Source organism: Cebus imitator, unplaced genomic scaffold (genome assembly GCF_001604975.1).
Source record: "Cebus imitator isolate Cc_AM_T3 unplaced genomic scaffold, Cebus_imitator-1.0 Scaffold11, whole genome shotgun sequence".
Classification (NCBI taxonomy): domain Eukaryota; kingdom Metazoa; phylum Chordata; class Mammalia; order Primates; family Cebidae; genus Cebus; species Cebus imitator.
In genome coordinates, this window is record NW_016107326.1 from 11060762 (window position 1) to 11074001 (window position 13240).

Below are 13240 nucleotides of genomic sequence, written 5' to 3' on the forward strand. Positions count from 1 at the left end.
CCATAGTTCAGGGAGGGGTGAAAGGAGGTGAAAGGGGTGGGACAATGGGCTGGGGAGAGAGGTAGAAGGAAACATAGTTGTTAGCTTTGTCTCCACTTGAGATAACTTTTAAACTCCCAGAAGGATGGGAATTTTATTATCTGTTTCCCCTGAAAGTATCAGAAAAAAACAGGAACACAATTTTCCCTGATTGTCAGGACTAGCTATGTTTCAAAATAATCTGTATTTTCAAATATTTCTCCTTTCTTATCCTCAGTTTTCTTTTTGAAAGAAAAAAAAAACTCATGTTATATAATAATTTTGCTGTAAATTGGCTTGTTTATTCTTTGCAGTTAATAAATATGTTGAATGTTTTATTAAAATATGTAAGCAGTATTTGAAATGTATACTAAACCTTGAAGTTAAATAATTCCAAACCCAAACTGAGGTGTTTAAATTAATCCTTAACTAAAGCAAACCTGGACTTATCAGGCATCCTTCCTTTTAGTTTGCAGAGCAAAGACTGAACTGTTCATATTTGCAAGTTACAGCCCTTCTTTTTAGGGCAAATGTATTGTGCCATGGTTTCCACTATTATCATGAGAAACAATAGCATGTTGTCCTAGGTATTATAGTTACAAATTGAAAGAGAACAGGAAGATAGATCATGATTGTGTTGTACTTTAACAATGTGTACCTTTTCTCCAAGTATGTGTGTGTGTTTTGTAGCCAATGTTAATGCATCTGTTAAGAGCTGCAGGAAATTTGTGTTGCAGTCATCAAATTGTGTACTGTATTTTTCAATAATGAAATAAAATGTAAACATCATTAAGTTTTCGTAGATTTGAAAACTCAACCTTAATATAAAGATATTCATTAAAATGTTCAGCTACTATATAAATTTATAGTCAATGTTTAATTTTCCAAGGAAGACCAGGATATATAAAATAAATAGGTAATCCCTAAGCATCATTTTAGTCTAAAGTTTTAGGTTTTAAGCTCATTAAAACATTGACCAAGTTGGCAAGCACATAATTGTACTGCTGAGCTCAGTGTTTTCTCAACCTGTATGACATGACCCGTTAGAAGGTCATCAAGCCAATTCAGCGAATCAAGAGTTGCATTAAACAAAATGAAAAAAATAGGTGGCTCACGCCTGTAATCCCAGCACTTTGGGAGGCTGAGGTGGCGGATCACCTGAGGTCAGGAGTTCGAGACCAGCCTGACCAATATGGTGAAACCCCATCTAAAAAAAAAAAAAATGAAAAAATAGAATAGAATAGCATTGAACATATAAGAGCACATCACAGACAAGGGATTTCTTTTGAAGACAATGAAAATGTTCTAAAATTAGATCGTAGTGATTATTGCACAACTCTGTGAATATTCATACAGCACTGAACTGTGTACTTTGAATAAGTGAGTTTATGGCAGGTGAATATATCTCAGTAAAACTTCTAAAAATGGAAGGAAAAGTAAGAATTGTTTAGGAATCTTTTTTCCAACACGTATGTGTATACTAAGTTGTTTTGTTAAATTATTTTTTGTTACAGAGCATGGTCAAAAGTTTGGGAAGCGCCAGTCTAGCAAGTGAGAATTTTACTGCAGTAGAAATAGTTTACATAAAGATGTACTTGTGTATTAGACACTCTGATTTCAAAGATTTACTTACATAGTGGGCAAAGATATACTTGCATGTTAGGCATTCAGATTTCACAATTTAATTGAAGCTTATTAGCAAAACCAGTAACAAGGATGCCCTGACTGGCATGTTACCTGTCTTTCACAGTGGGAATCATGTGAGGTTGGCTGCAGCAGTGCGGAAGGTGCATATGAAGAGGAAGTACTGGGTAAGAGGACACACACGACTTTAAAAAAATAGTCTACGCCACTCTAGTGACTTGTACTTATGTAAAGATAATGAAACACCTTTCAAAACCTCTTGACTTCTGCATCTCAGTATGATAAAAAAATACATAGAGAATTCAATTTTAAAAGACTCAGCAAGATTCTTCTTTCAGAACAAAACAGAGGAAACAGTACATGACTAATATTTAAGACCAGATTTTGTCCTCAAGTTCAGTAGGTGTACTCACTTCTATCTTAATGACAAGACAATGTATATCCTGAGCAGACTTGATGTCAGGGAATGCCACTGTTTCAATGAATGGAAAGTATAGGTATATTGTATTGAATGTACCTTCCATTATTAAGCTAACAGTTATCCAATAGAGTGCCTATTGTGTGAAAGACTCCTCAAAAGGCTCTAGAAATTTGTAAAATGTACAGAAGCTATGCTTTTCAGTGTTAGATTTTGAGCAAGTAGGGGGTTTGGGTGTTTATCAGCTCCCTCTGCCTGATTTCAGAGTAGGTTGGGGATGTCAAAGTAGCCTTGCCTTAGTGTATTAATTCTTCAGTAGTTTCTTAAAGGCCAGTGCTTTGATAAGTCATAGCTTGGATGTCAGCAGACAGCATTCCTGAATTCCCTAGGGCATCCTCCCACCAACAGGCAGACAGTTCTGTTAAGTCTGAGAGATGCTTGGTTCTTCCATACATTGTAGTCCTTGACTCAGTGGCTTGTTCCTTGCTCTCAGTGGCTGATAGAAATTGGAAGGGGAATCTTATCTTGCTGTTCTGATTTTCTTCTGCCCTTTAGTGTCCCACGAAAGATACCCTAGACATTTCTGTGGAGAAGTAGTGATATTGCATTATTTTTCTGTGTCATAGGAATTAGCTGTGGATAAAATTTGTATTTTATGATTTTCCAGCTGGGCACTGATGTGCTCCAGGCCATTACAGCAATCTCTTAGGGAACCATGGAGTATTTTAAACACTCAAGAGAAACACAAGGAGAGGTGAAATCTGTTGGATGGTGATACCCAGTCTGATCCTAAGGTTAGAGGAGTTGTGCAGTGCCCAACAGGTACACAGGTCCCATTAGGATGCAATTATTTTTATTTAAGGATGAAATAAATACACAGTTTTATCTTTCAATTTCTTATTTGTTTCAAATATCTACCAAATTGTTAGATACTAGCAATTAATATCAAATTGTTAGTCAATTTGGTATTAACACATACTTATTAAGTTAATACTACTTAAAATAATGGAGCTGTTCTCCAGAGAATTCTGTTGGTTCAGAGAACCATGAAAAAAATTTCTGAGAAACTAAGGACACCAGAACTGAGGGAGTGTGAAATCTTTTATTTACATTCCTTTATTATGTTCTAAAATTATATTACCAACTTAATTACACAATTCTGTTAGAATACAAGTGTAATCAATGCTTTATTTTTATTTTCTCTTTGGTAATGGATCAATGACTATGTACCACTAACAAATGAGATGTACCAAGTCTAAATAAAGGCATTTGTACTTAGGGGCCATATCTGTAGTCTGTTATAACGAATCATTTTGTCCATGATCCTAAGATTTTATTTGTCTTTAACACATCTGATTCCTGAGTCATTTATCTGTAGGTATGCTATATTCATTTTACATATCTCCCATACCCCCTTTTACATGATGGAAAATGATAATAGCTAATAACATATTAAAATGAATAAATAAGTATATATTTGTATATACAAATATATATGTGCATATATATCTATATGTGTGTATATATATGTATATACATATATGAGAGAGAGACAGAGTCTCGCTCTATCACCCGGGCTAGAATATAGTGGCACAATCACAGCACACTATAACCTCAAATTCCTGAGCTCAAGCAAACCTCCTGCCTCAGCCTCCTGATTAGTTAGGCATGAGCCACCATACCTGGCCAAAAATAGTTATTTTTTATTAGGCATTTATGAGTTGACCACTTATTTATTCATATATATTAGCTCCTTTTGTCCTCAGAGTTATACATACTATTATTAACCTCATTTTCCAGGTGAGAAAATTGAGGCACAAAGTTTATACATTTGCTTGAGGCCGCATAGCTGGTAAGGGATATTTCTGGAATTATAACCCAGGTGCCTGGTAACAGAGCCTTTTCTTACCCACTCTGCCATATACTGAAAATAGGATGGAGCTCAGTCTAGCTTCTCTTTTTCATTTGGCTCTCTTTTTGCCTTGATAATTTAGCATAAACCTACTTTACCTTTTTTTCATATGTATCACCATGGCTTTGAAATATGTCTATATTTAGCTATGATATTTACATTTACTTGTACTTATATAACTGATCACTTCTGCCAGTTCTCAACTTTTCTTTCTGATGCCTCCTGGCTATTTTTCCTCACTCTGCCGACAACTCCATCATTGGACTCCCCTTCAGGATGTCCACAGCATACTCTAATTCCTGGTACTGAGAGTCTCACAAGAAAGGGAAGAAAAATGGCGCTGTGCTTTGCTTGTTCAGTTATAATAGCCAAAAATTAACTCTAAAAAGAAGAATCAGCAGAGAAGTGTTGTGCTAGGCCCCTTTGTGGCTAGGTCCTCAGATGACAATGACTCTGATTTTTCTGGATTACACAGTATGGACTTTAATTGGTCTATGTCTAGTGTCTGTAGTGATAAGAACTGTATCAATTTTCTCTTAACCAGAAAGACTGAGATCCTGGGACTTTGTATTTAGCCATTTTAAGCTCCCTACCAAATTTACCATGCTTTCTAAACCAGAGCGCTGATTTTGTTTCCAGAAAAGAAAGCTGAAGCATTAAATTCATCACAATTTTGGAAAAATATAAAAAGTAAACTAAAATAATTTCATCCCAGTGGGATGTACCACTCAGAAGTCTAGCCCTTAGCACCATGCCTGGCAAGCAGCACCTGAGAAATATGTGCTGCCAATTGTAATATGTCTAATGTTTAGATGTCCTGAAATATTTTATAATGTGAAACAGTTGATCACAGAGTCCTTTGGAGTAAAGGCAATTGCTCTGTACGTATAAAAAATAATTTGTGTTAAGATGCACTGCAATAGTAGAATTGGAGTATAAAATTTCAGAAATATGTTGGGGTACATATCCCAGGATAATGGATGGTTCTGTTGTGCCACAGATGTGCTCTGAGCACTGGCTCCCATTGCCTGTAAGAGAGTGATATTGTAAGAGAAAACTGGACAGCTCAGAATGCGCTGTGTCATCTGCCTGTAAAATCAAAATCAGAACAAAACAAAGACTATGTTCAAAGATAATAGTAAATTCTATAGAAAAAAAGATTGAGAGACTGACTAATTTTTAAAAATAAATTGAATATGCATACCATTGATTATTCAGGCGAGTTATTGTAGCAAAATGCAGTTTTAGCAAGAAAATATGGAGAACCCTAGATGAGACAGGCACACATTCTCTTGCTCTGATGAACAGGAGTGCATGGTGAGTGAAATCTTGTTTTCTCCCTAGAAAATGCAGGTCTTCCAACTGCACCCTTTGCTTCTTCCATTGGAAGCTACAATATGACATTACGATGGAAATCTGCCAACTTCTCTGGAGTAAAATACATCATTCAGTGGAAATATGCACAGTTTCTGGGAAGCTGGACTTATACTAAGGTATGAAAGGCTGCCTTTGTACCTAAACCCAGACCACTCCCTATTTTTAAAAGCACCAAATTATTACTTACAGTAACAGGCATAAAGGCCTTCTAGAAAAGATTCAAGCATGAGATGGATAGTTGGATTAGATGAAATTTAATCTCAGCTACTCTGTAACATGTTAATGCTAAACCTTAACATTAAGGCTTCTTTTATAAGGAAAATATAATATGTATGTTATAAGGAAAATATAATATTGGACATATATGCTATTCCTTCAGTATAGCATAACATAGCCATTCTTCACATTAGTCATTATCTGCCCATCCCAGCTAAAATGAGTCCAGGTAGGATGGAGGGTAGAAGAAAGATTCGCATGGGGGCTGTTGCAATGTAGAAGTGCTGTCTATGGTGGTCATCCAGGACTGTGCCTTTTAGGAAAACATAAGAAAGTTTAGAAAAAAAAACATTCCCAAGACACTATGTGTACTAACATAGAAAAATGTAAGTCCTTCAGGTAAATGCCAAATAATTGAATCCATAATTTTGCTATTTTGAAGGAGAGAATTTCTGAGTGAATTCTGCACACTGATATCTGAATGGCTTAGCTCTAAGCTCCAGGCCTCTATTTTGTCTTCTCTGGCAAGCCATCCATCTTCTACAAATTAATCTATGCTCTTGAGTCCCAATGTGGGGTGGTGATTCTATATATGCTGATTATTGATCACTCATTGATCTAGACCGTGTCCAAACTGTCCTATGTGGTTGAAGCCCTGCACCCCTTCACCGAGTACATTTTCCGAGTGGTGTGGATCTTCACAGCGCAGCTGCAGCTCTACTCTCCTCCAAGTCCCAGCTACAGGACTCATCCGCATGGAGGTATGTTGTGCTCACATTGCTTATGAAAAGACGTAATTCCAAAGCTTTGATTTAGTTTTTATTTTAAACAATGAAACAAAACTATTCCTTCCTGTTAATTGAGCCATTCAACAATTGGGTACATAAGCATGTGCCAGGTAGTATTCTAGGTACTCACAATATGTTTATTATCAAAACACACAATGATGCCTGCTCTTGCGGAGCTCACTTTTTTTTTTTTTTGAGACAGAGTCTTGCTCTGTTGCTGAGGCTGGAATACAGTGGTACGATCTTGGCTCACTGCAGCCTCCACCTCCTGGGTTCAAGTGATTTTCCTGCCTCAGCCTCCCCAGTAGCTGGGACTCAGGCATGCACCACCATGCCTGGCTAATGTTTTGTACTTTTAGTAGAAACAGGGTTTTGCCATGCTGGCCAGGCTGGTCTCGTACTCCTGACCTCAAGTGATCTGACCGCCTTGGTCTCCCAAAGTGCTGAGATTACAGGTGTCAGGCACCTCACCCAGCTGGAGCTCACATTTTGGTGGAAGAGAAATATTCTTCAATAAACATAAGAAATAAATAAAGTACGTTGTAAGCGGGATGGTGCTATGTGCTATAGTAAGAAGAATATTTTGAGCAGATTTGTCCTTTAGGGTACTGGAAATGAAGAGTGAAGAGGGAAGGAGAGGCCAGTGGCAGTATGAAATAAGGTGGCCAGAATGAGCCTCAGTGAGATGGTGGGGTGAAGTTTGAGCAAAGACTAAAAGGAGGCAAGGAAGTCAGCCAGGAAGCTATCTCAGATAGAGAGTTCCAGGCAGAGGGCCAGCCCATGTGGAAGACCTAAGGCAAGAACATCCTTGGCCTGATCAAGGAGCAGCTAGGAGGCCCATGTGGCTGAACCAGAGTGAAGGAGGCAGAGGTGTAACAGCTCAGGTCAGAGAGGTGATGGGGGCCAGATCCCAGTCTATCTCAGGGACCTTGGTAAAGACTGTGGCTTTTATTCTGGAAGGAGAGTCACTGCAAGGTTTTGAGGAAAAGAGTGGCATGATCTAATGAGACCTGCCTTATACATTAAAAGGATTACTGGCTGCTGTATGGAGAATGAACTCTGGGGTGTGGGAGGAAGCAAGAAGAACTGGTAGGAAGCCTAGCAGTGACCCAGGTGAGAGGCCCACGGTGGAAGTGGTGTCGTATAGATATGTTTAGATTCAATTTTTATTTCTTGATATAATTTTAGTCTTTTATTGCCTAGGTTATAAACTTCTTTGGCTGCAGAAAAAATAACATCTGTAAAAAATTCACTTCCTTTTTTTTTTTTTAACTGGAAAGGTGGTTATTTTTTATATTATATTTTTAATATCATTGAAAAGAAGATTGGACACTTTTTTCATTCATTCAAGTATTAATCAAGGACCTATTATATACCAGACATTGTTCTTGCATTCCAGCTAGGGAAGATAGTTAGATAAGTAATTAAGTAAAAGTATTTGTTGGGTCATGAGAAAACCCAATGAATAGCACCCTTCTTCTTATTCTGAGTCTGGACCAATGGAAGATTAAAAACAAAAATGGCCAGAAGATGGCTGCAGAAGTATCAATATTATTTCTGATAAAGATTAAATTGGATAATGATAGACTTTAAAACAACCCACTTAAGAGAAAGTTTGAGTCTGCTGAGCAGACATGGCTGCTTCTTGCTGAGTTTGTTAGACAGGGAAGGATAAGGAGACCAAATTACTTCTCTCAAGACCTCTGAATCATCACCTCCACCCTACAGAGAACCAAGGCTCCTGCCACCAAGCAGGTATTTATCCTTCTCTAAGGGGCAGAGTGAGGTATGGTAAGAAGCAGAAATAGTTACACAAAATTCATGGGTTGATATAACATGAGAAATGAGGAAGCATCTCACCAAATATTACAGTGTAATTTCACATGGAAGTGAGTGCTAAGAATAAAAGTAATGTATACTAATAATAGAGAACACCTGGGGAGGGAACATGGGCTGGTTGGGGAAGAGCTGCTTTGAATGACATGAGACAAAAAGACATGCAAATATCCAAGAATGTGTTTTCCAGGAAGAGGGATGAGCAAAGACAGAGAGCCTGCAGAGGCAATAAGCTGGGTGTATTGAGGTATGGCCTTGAGTGGCTGGGGCACCATGAGTCTGGTGGAAAGTAGGAGGTGGGATGTGACAGGTAGCCAGATGCTTGGTCACGTGGGGCAATGCTGACCCTGATAAGGAGTACATATTTTATTCTAAGTGTGACAGAATGTCTCTGGAGAGTTCTAAGCAAAGGAGAGACTGGCTCAAGTTTTAAAACTTTCAATCTGGCTGTTGCATGGAGAACAGACTGGGAGGGTGGAAGGAGGGGAGCGTTAGGAGGCCAAGCAAGTCAGGCTTGATTTGGTGATGGCTCTGTCAAGGATGATCACGGGAAAAGGGGAAAAGGTTTGTCATGTATTTTGAAGATTGAGCTGTTGGTGTTGCTGAATGGATTTGGTCAGGATGTTGGGAAAATCAAACTTGCTAACTTAGGCTTTCAGTCTGAATACCTGAGTGTCATCATTTACTGAGACAGGAACAAGGGTAAAGGAGAAGTGGCTTTCCTGGAGAAAATCAACATTTCTGTTCCAGCCAAGTAAAATTTGGATGTCTATTGGATATCCAAGTGGAATTGCTGAGAAAGCAATGAAATGAATGGATATGGAACTCAGGAGGTAGGTCGAAGGTATCTACACTACCAGTTTAGAAGTTATCAACATAGAGATGTGATTCAAGCCATAGGCCTGGAGGCAACATGCTAAAAGTGAATGTGTTTGAAAAAAGGAGAAGATCAAGGTATCAGCCTGGGGGCCCCCAATATTTGGTTGCCAGGAAGAAGAGGAAGGACAGCAAAGGACACTGAGAAGGAGATATTCGGGAGCTTGTGGTGTCTCAAAGCCAAGTGATGAAAGTGTTTAAAAAATGAAGGTGATTGAGTATGACACAGTAACATTATCTCTGGAAAGCAACAAAAAGCTTTTTGTCTGCTAGATTCCTGCTTCCCCACTTTCCCATCCTTCATACAGAATGTTGCCCTAGCAGAATATAACGTTATCTGAGCTGCTGTCCTCTGAATACTAATATATCCTTAGGGCAATTCTAGCTCTACGTATATGTTATTATTCTCTTGTTCAAAATACACTCATGGGCTATCTATAGATGCAGGATACTGACATTAAAAAGCTTACTCTCATGTGAAAGAGATAAAGCACATGCCTAACTAAGTCCACAATACGGTAAGGCTTGATTAAGCACATAGAAAAGGTACTGACAATTCCCATGGAATTTTAGAAGAGGGAAATATTATTTCTGAAATGAAATATCAAAGAAATCTCTCTGGAGGAACTTTCGCCTGTTGAGTTAGACATGAGGTGAGGAGAGACAAGGGCAGGTGCAGGTGTCTGTGTGACCAGGGTCATCAAGATTGGATTCTAAGGCATGGAGGGAAAACAGTCAGTATTTCATCTGCTGGAAGCATAGGATACAGGAAGAAAAACAGTGAGAATAACATTGGGAAGGCAGACTAGGTACAGATTACCAAGAATATTAAGTGTCCTGGCTAAGGATTTTGTACTTTACTTTATCTAGAAGGTAGTTAGGAGTTGTGGAAGGTTTTAAAGCAGAGCAGTAATTGCTTCACATGCTTCTCAAAAAGAAAATTTTGGCAACTGCACATAGAATAGATTGAGAGAATGAGATTTGCAAGTACAGAGGAAGAGACCAGCTGGGAGGTTACTATAATATTTTAAGATTTTATCAAAACTGCTTTTTAAAAACAGAATACATGTTGGGGTATTCTCTGACTTATTATTTTGAAGATGCGACTTCTACACCAGGAAAAGGATTCAAACCAGAAGGCTTAGAGGAAGGCGAATGCTGGGGCAGACACTAAGGGAGAGTTGTCTGGTGCCTTCACCCTCAGAGTTAGCAGAGGCAACCCAGGAAGACTTGCTTTGGGCTGGTTGCCTTAACCCTCAGTTCTGGAGATACACCTATGTGCAGAGAGCCTCAGGCTGATCTAGGCCTTGGACCTAAGCAGAGCCGAGCAGCTGATGAAGTTGGTTGGGGCATTTCCCCCCTTTCCTGATGAGTGCGCTCTCCTTGCTTGTCAGATCTCAGGGTTTGTGTGGCCACCTCTGCTGATTATTCTGACTATTCTTGCTCAGAACCTCAGATCAGACCTTGGCCTAGGACCATGTTTGAAATTTTCCATATCAGAGTAGAATGAATTCTTCCTGTTCCCAGCAATGCCACATGTTATCCAACAGTGAGGGGACATTTTCTGGTGCTAGAGAAATAACCGTGCAGATACAATGACTGGGCAAATTAAAATAATGAAAGCAACTTTTGCTGTCCGTTTCTGAGCCTTTCTCCTGGATAAGCAAGCTCACATACCCTCTGTGTCTTCTAGGCCCTATGAGTGTCCTTCTTATGGATAGTGTCTCATGTTTCTGATTCTTTCTCACTTTTCTAGTTACATCAAATGTTAGAAACTTAACTATATTATGTTAATTGCCTCATAGCCCTATTCTCTTTAGCTATGGGAATGACATGATTTTAAATGGTGCTATTGCCTTTTTTTTTTGTCTTTTGAGATGAGGTCTCACTCTGTCACCAAGGCTGGAGTACAGTGGCACGATCTCGGTTCACTATAACCCCTGCCTCCAAGGTTCAAGTGATTCTTGTGCCTCAGCCTCCCAAGTAGCTGGGATTACAGGCGCATGCCACCGTGCCCGGCTAATTTGTATAATTTTAGTAGAGATGGGTTTTTGTCATGTAGGCCAGGCTGATCTCAAACTCCTGGCCTCAAATGAATGGCCCACCTCAGCCTCTCAAAGTTCTGGGATTACAGGCACGAACCACTGCCCCTGGCCTAAATGGCGCTATTGCCTTTTAACTGGGTCCTTTCAGAAAATAATGTCTTAGTGAAGATGAATGATTGCAGGGCAGGGGATACCAGCATTTCAAGGAAGATTTTTGTTTTGTTTTGTTTTGTTTTGGTGGGAAAGACCTGGACAATCATCACATCTTGCCATGTAGGTGACATTTAACTTGCTTCAATGGTAGCAGATCACATTTGGGCATTGACCCTAATTACTTAAATTTTGACATTCTAATTCTATTATAATTCAGTGGGAGAAATTTATTTTCCCCCTGTTTATCATGGTAATTGACTACATGGAGCCAAAGAGTGATGCAATGACGCTTGTGTTTGCTGAAAATTAGCCTGAGAGTTGGAGAGGAATTACATCAGAGAAAGGCTAAGAGAGCAATTAAGAGGGCTTTTAAAAGTCAGTGGTGATGCAGAGCATTTGCCAAAAGTGTTCAGAGGGAGAGAAGTCTACTCAAGAGCAAAATGACTTCCAATTGTGTCTTTCTATGGAAAGAGGAAATAAAAGAGTGTGGTTTCAGGGGTTTGGGTTTGAAAAGTAGGTGGTGACACAGATGGAAGCTAGGCTGTCAGATCATTTGTTATCCTTTCTTTTTACACTTAAGTAGCTTCTGGGGACTGTGTGTGAATGCTCAGTCATTTCATACAGGCTCCTTTAATTCCTTTGCAAGGGCAGGGGTGCTGAAGCTCAGTCAGCATGGATTTCCAGGACCTGAGAGCTGGGATAAAGAAAGTGTAGTCTGAGTCATTAGAGCTGATGCCAACAAAATTGAAGCTGACTGTTCAAATTCCAGCTTATCTGAACCCACATCTCTAGCTGGAACCAGAAAGTCTACCCCAAGTGAGTGAAAAGGGCTCAGACGGACCTTTTTTTTTAACTCATGTCAATCATTGACTCCAGTTTTGGTCAGATTCTCCTCTTTTTCCTAAACTGGTTCCATCCCATGTTCCAACTCATTTAAGTCTCTAGAGATTCGTGATGACTTTTTTTTTTTTTTTTTTTTTTGAGACGGAGTTTCACTCTTGTTACCCAGGCTGGAGTGCAATGGCGCAATCTCGGCTCACCGCAACCTCCGCCTCCTGGGTTCAGGCAATTCTCCTGCCTCAGCCTCCTGAGTAGCTGGGATTACAGGCATGCGCCACCATGCCCAGCTGATTTTTTGTATTTTTAGTAGAGACGGGGCTTCACCATGTTGACCAGGATGGTCTCGATCTCTTGACCTTGTGATCCACCCGCCTCGGCCTTCCAAAGTACTGGGGTTACAGGCGTGAGCCACCGCACCCGGCCCCTGATGACTTTTTTTAAAGAACCGTTATTGTATTTGTATATTACTATATTTAATTTTATTTCATTAATTAGAAATGAGGAAAGTAACCTTTGAAAGAGCCTCTTGAGAAAGGAGCTAACTGGTTTAGACATCTTTCCACCTTTCCTCTGTCACATATTTTGAATATTAATAAAATTATTATATTTCCATTAATTTTTTTAAAAAACAAGACTTTTTAAAATCTCATTTTTAAAACATCACATTTGCACATTTTTCTGTTCACTTTGTCACCATTGTCTCTTCCAGTTCCTGAAACTGCACCTTTGATTGGGAATATTGAGAGCTCAAGTCCCGACACTGTGGAAGTCAGCTGGGATCCACCTCAATTCCCAGGTGGACCTATTTTGGGTTATAACTTAAGGCTGATCAGCAAACATCAAAAATTAGATGCAGGGACACAGAGAACCAGTTTCCAGTTTTACTCCACGTTACCAAATACTGTCTACAGGTAAGAATTAAATGATGCAGAGGAAAATGTAACCAGCATGGCTGCAGGCATGATAATTATTTAAGAAATATATCTATCAAATAGTTTAAATGTACTTTGAGAAGTGCCACTGACTCCCTTGTGTTGGACTGAAGTCATTGTGGTTTTCCTCAAGCTTATATGCTTATTAGATTATAGCACCCTAAGCAAAAACTTCTCAAGTGTTT

General features: G+C 39.2%; 1 protein-coding gene across 1 annotated transcript in view; it reads left to right on the top strand.

Annotated features, from left to right (window-relative positions):
• ROS1 (ROS proto-oncogene 1, receptor tyrosine kinase) overlaps positions 1–13240 on the top strand; it is a 148916-nt gene that overhangs the window by 26810 nt on the left and 108866 nt on the right. Inside the window, exons 5-8 of the mRNA XM_037727542.1 lie at positions 1769–1829; positions 5337–5485; positions 6208–6346; positions 12833–13034. Of these exons, the coding sequence (XP_037583470.1) occupies positions 1769–1829; positions 5337–5485; positions 6208–6346; positions 12833–13034 (551 nt within the window). The remainder of the gene's footprint in view (positions 1–1768; positions 1830–5336; positions 5486–6207; positions 6347–12832; positions 13035–13240) is intronic.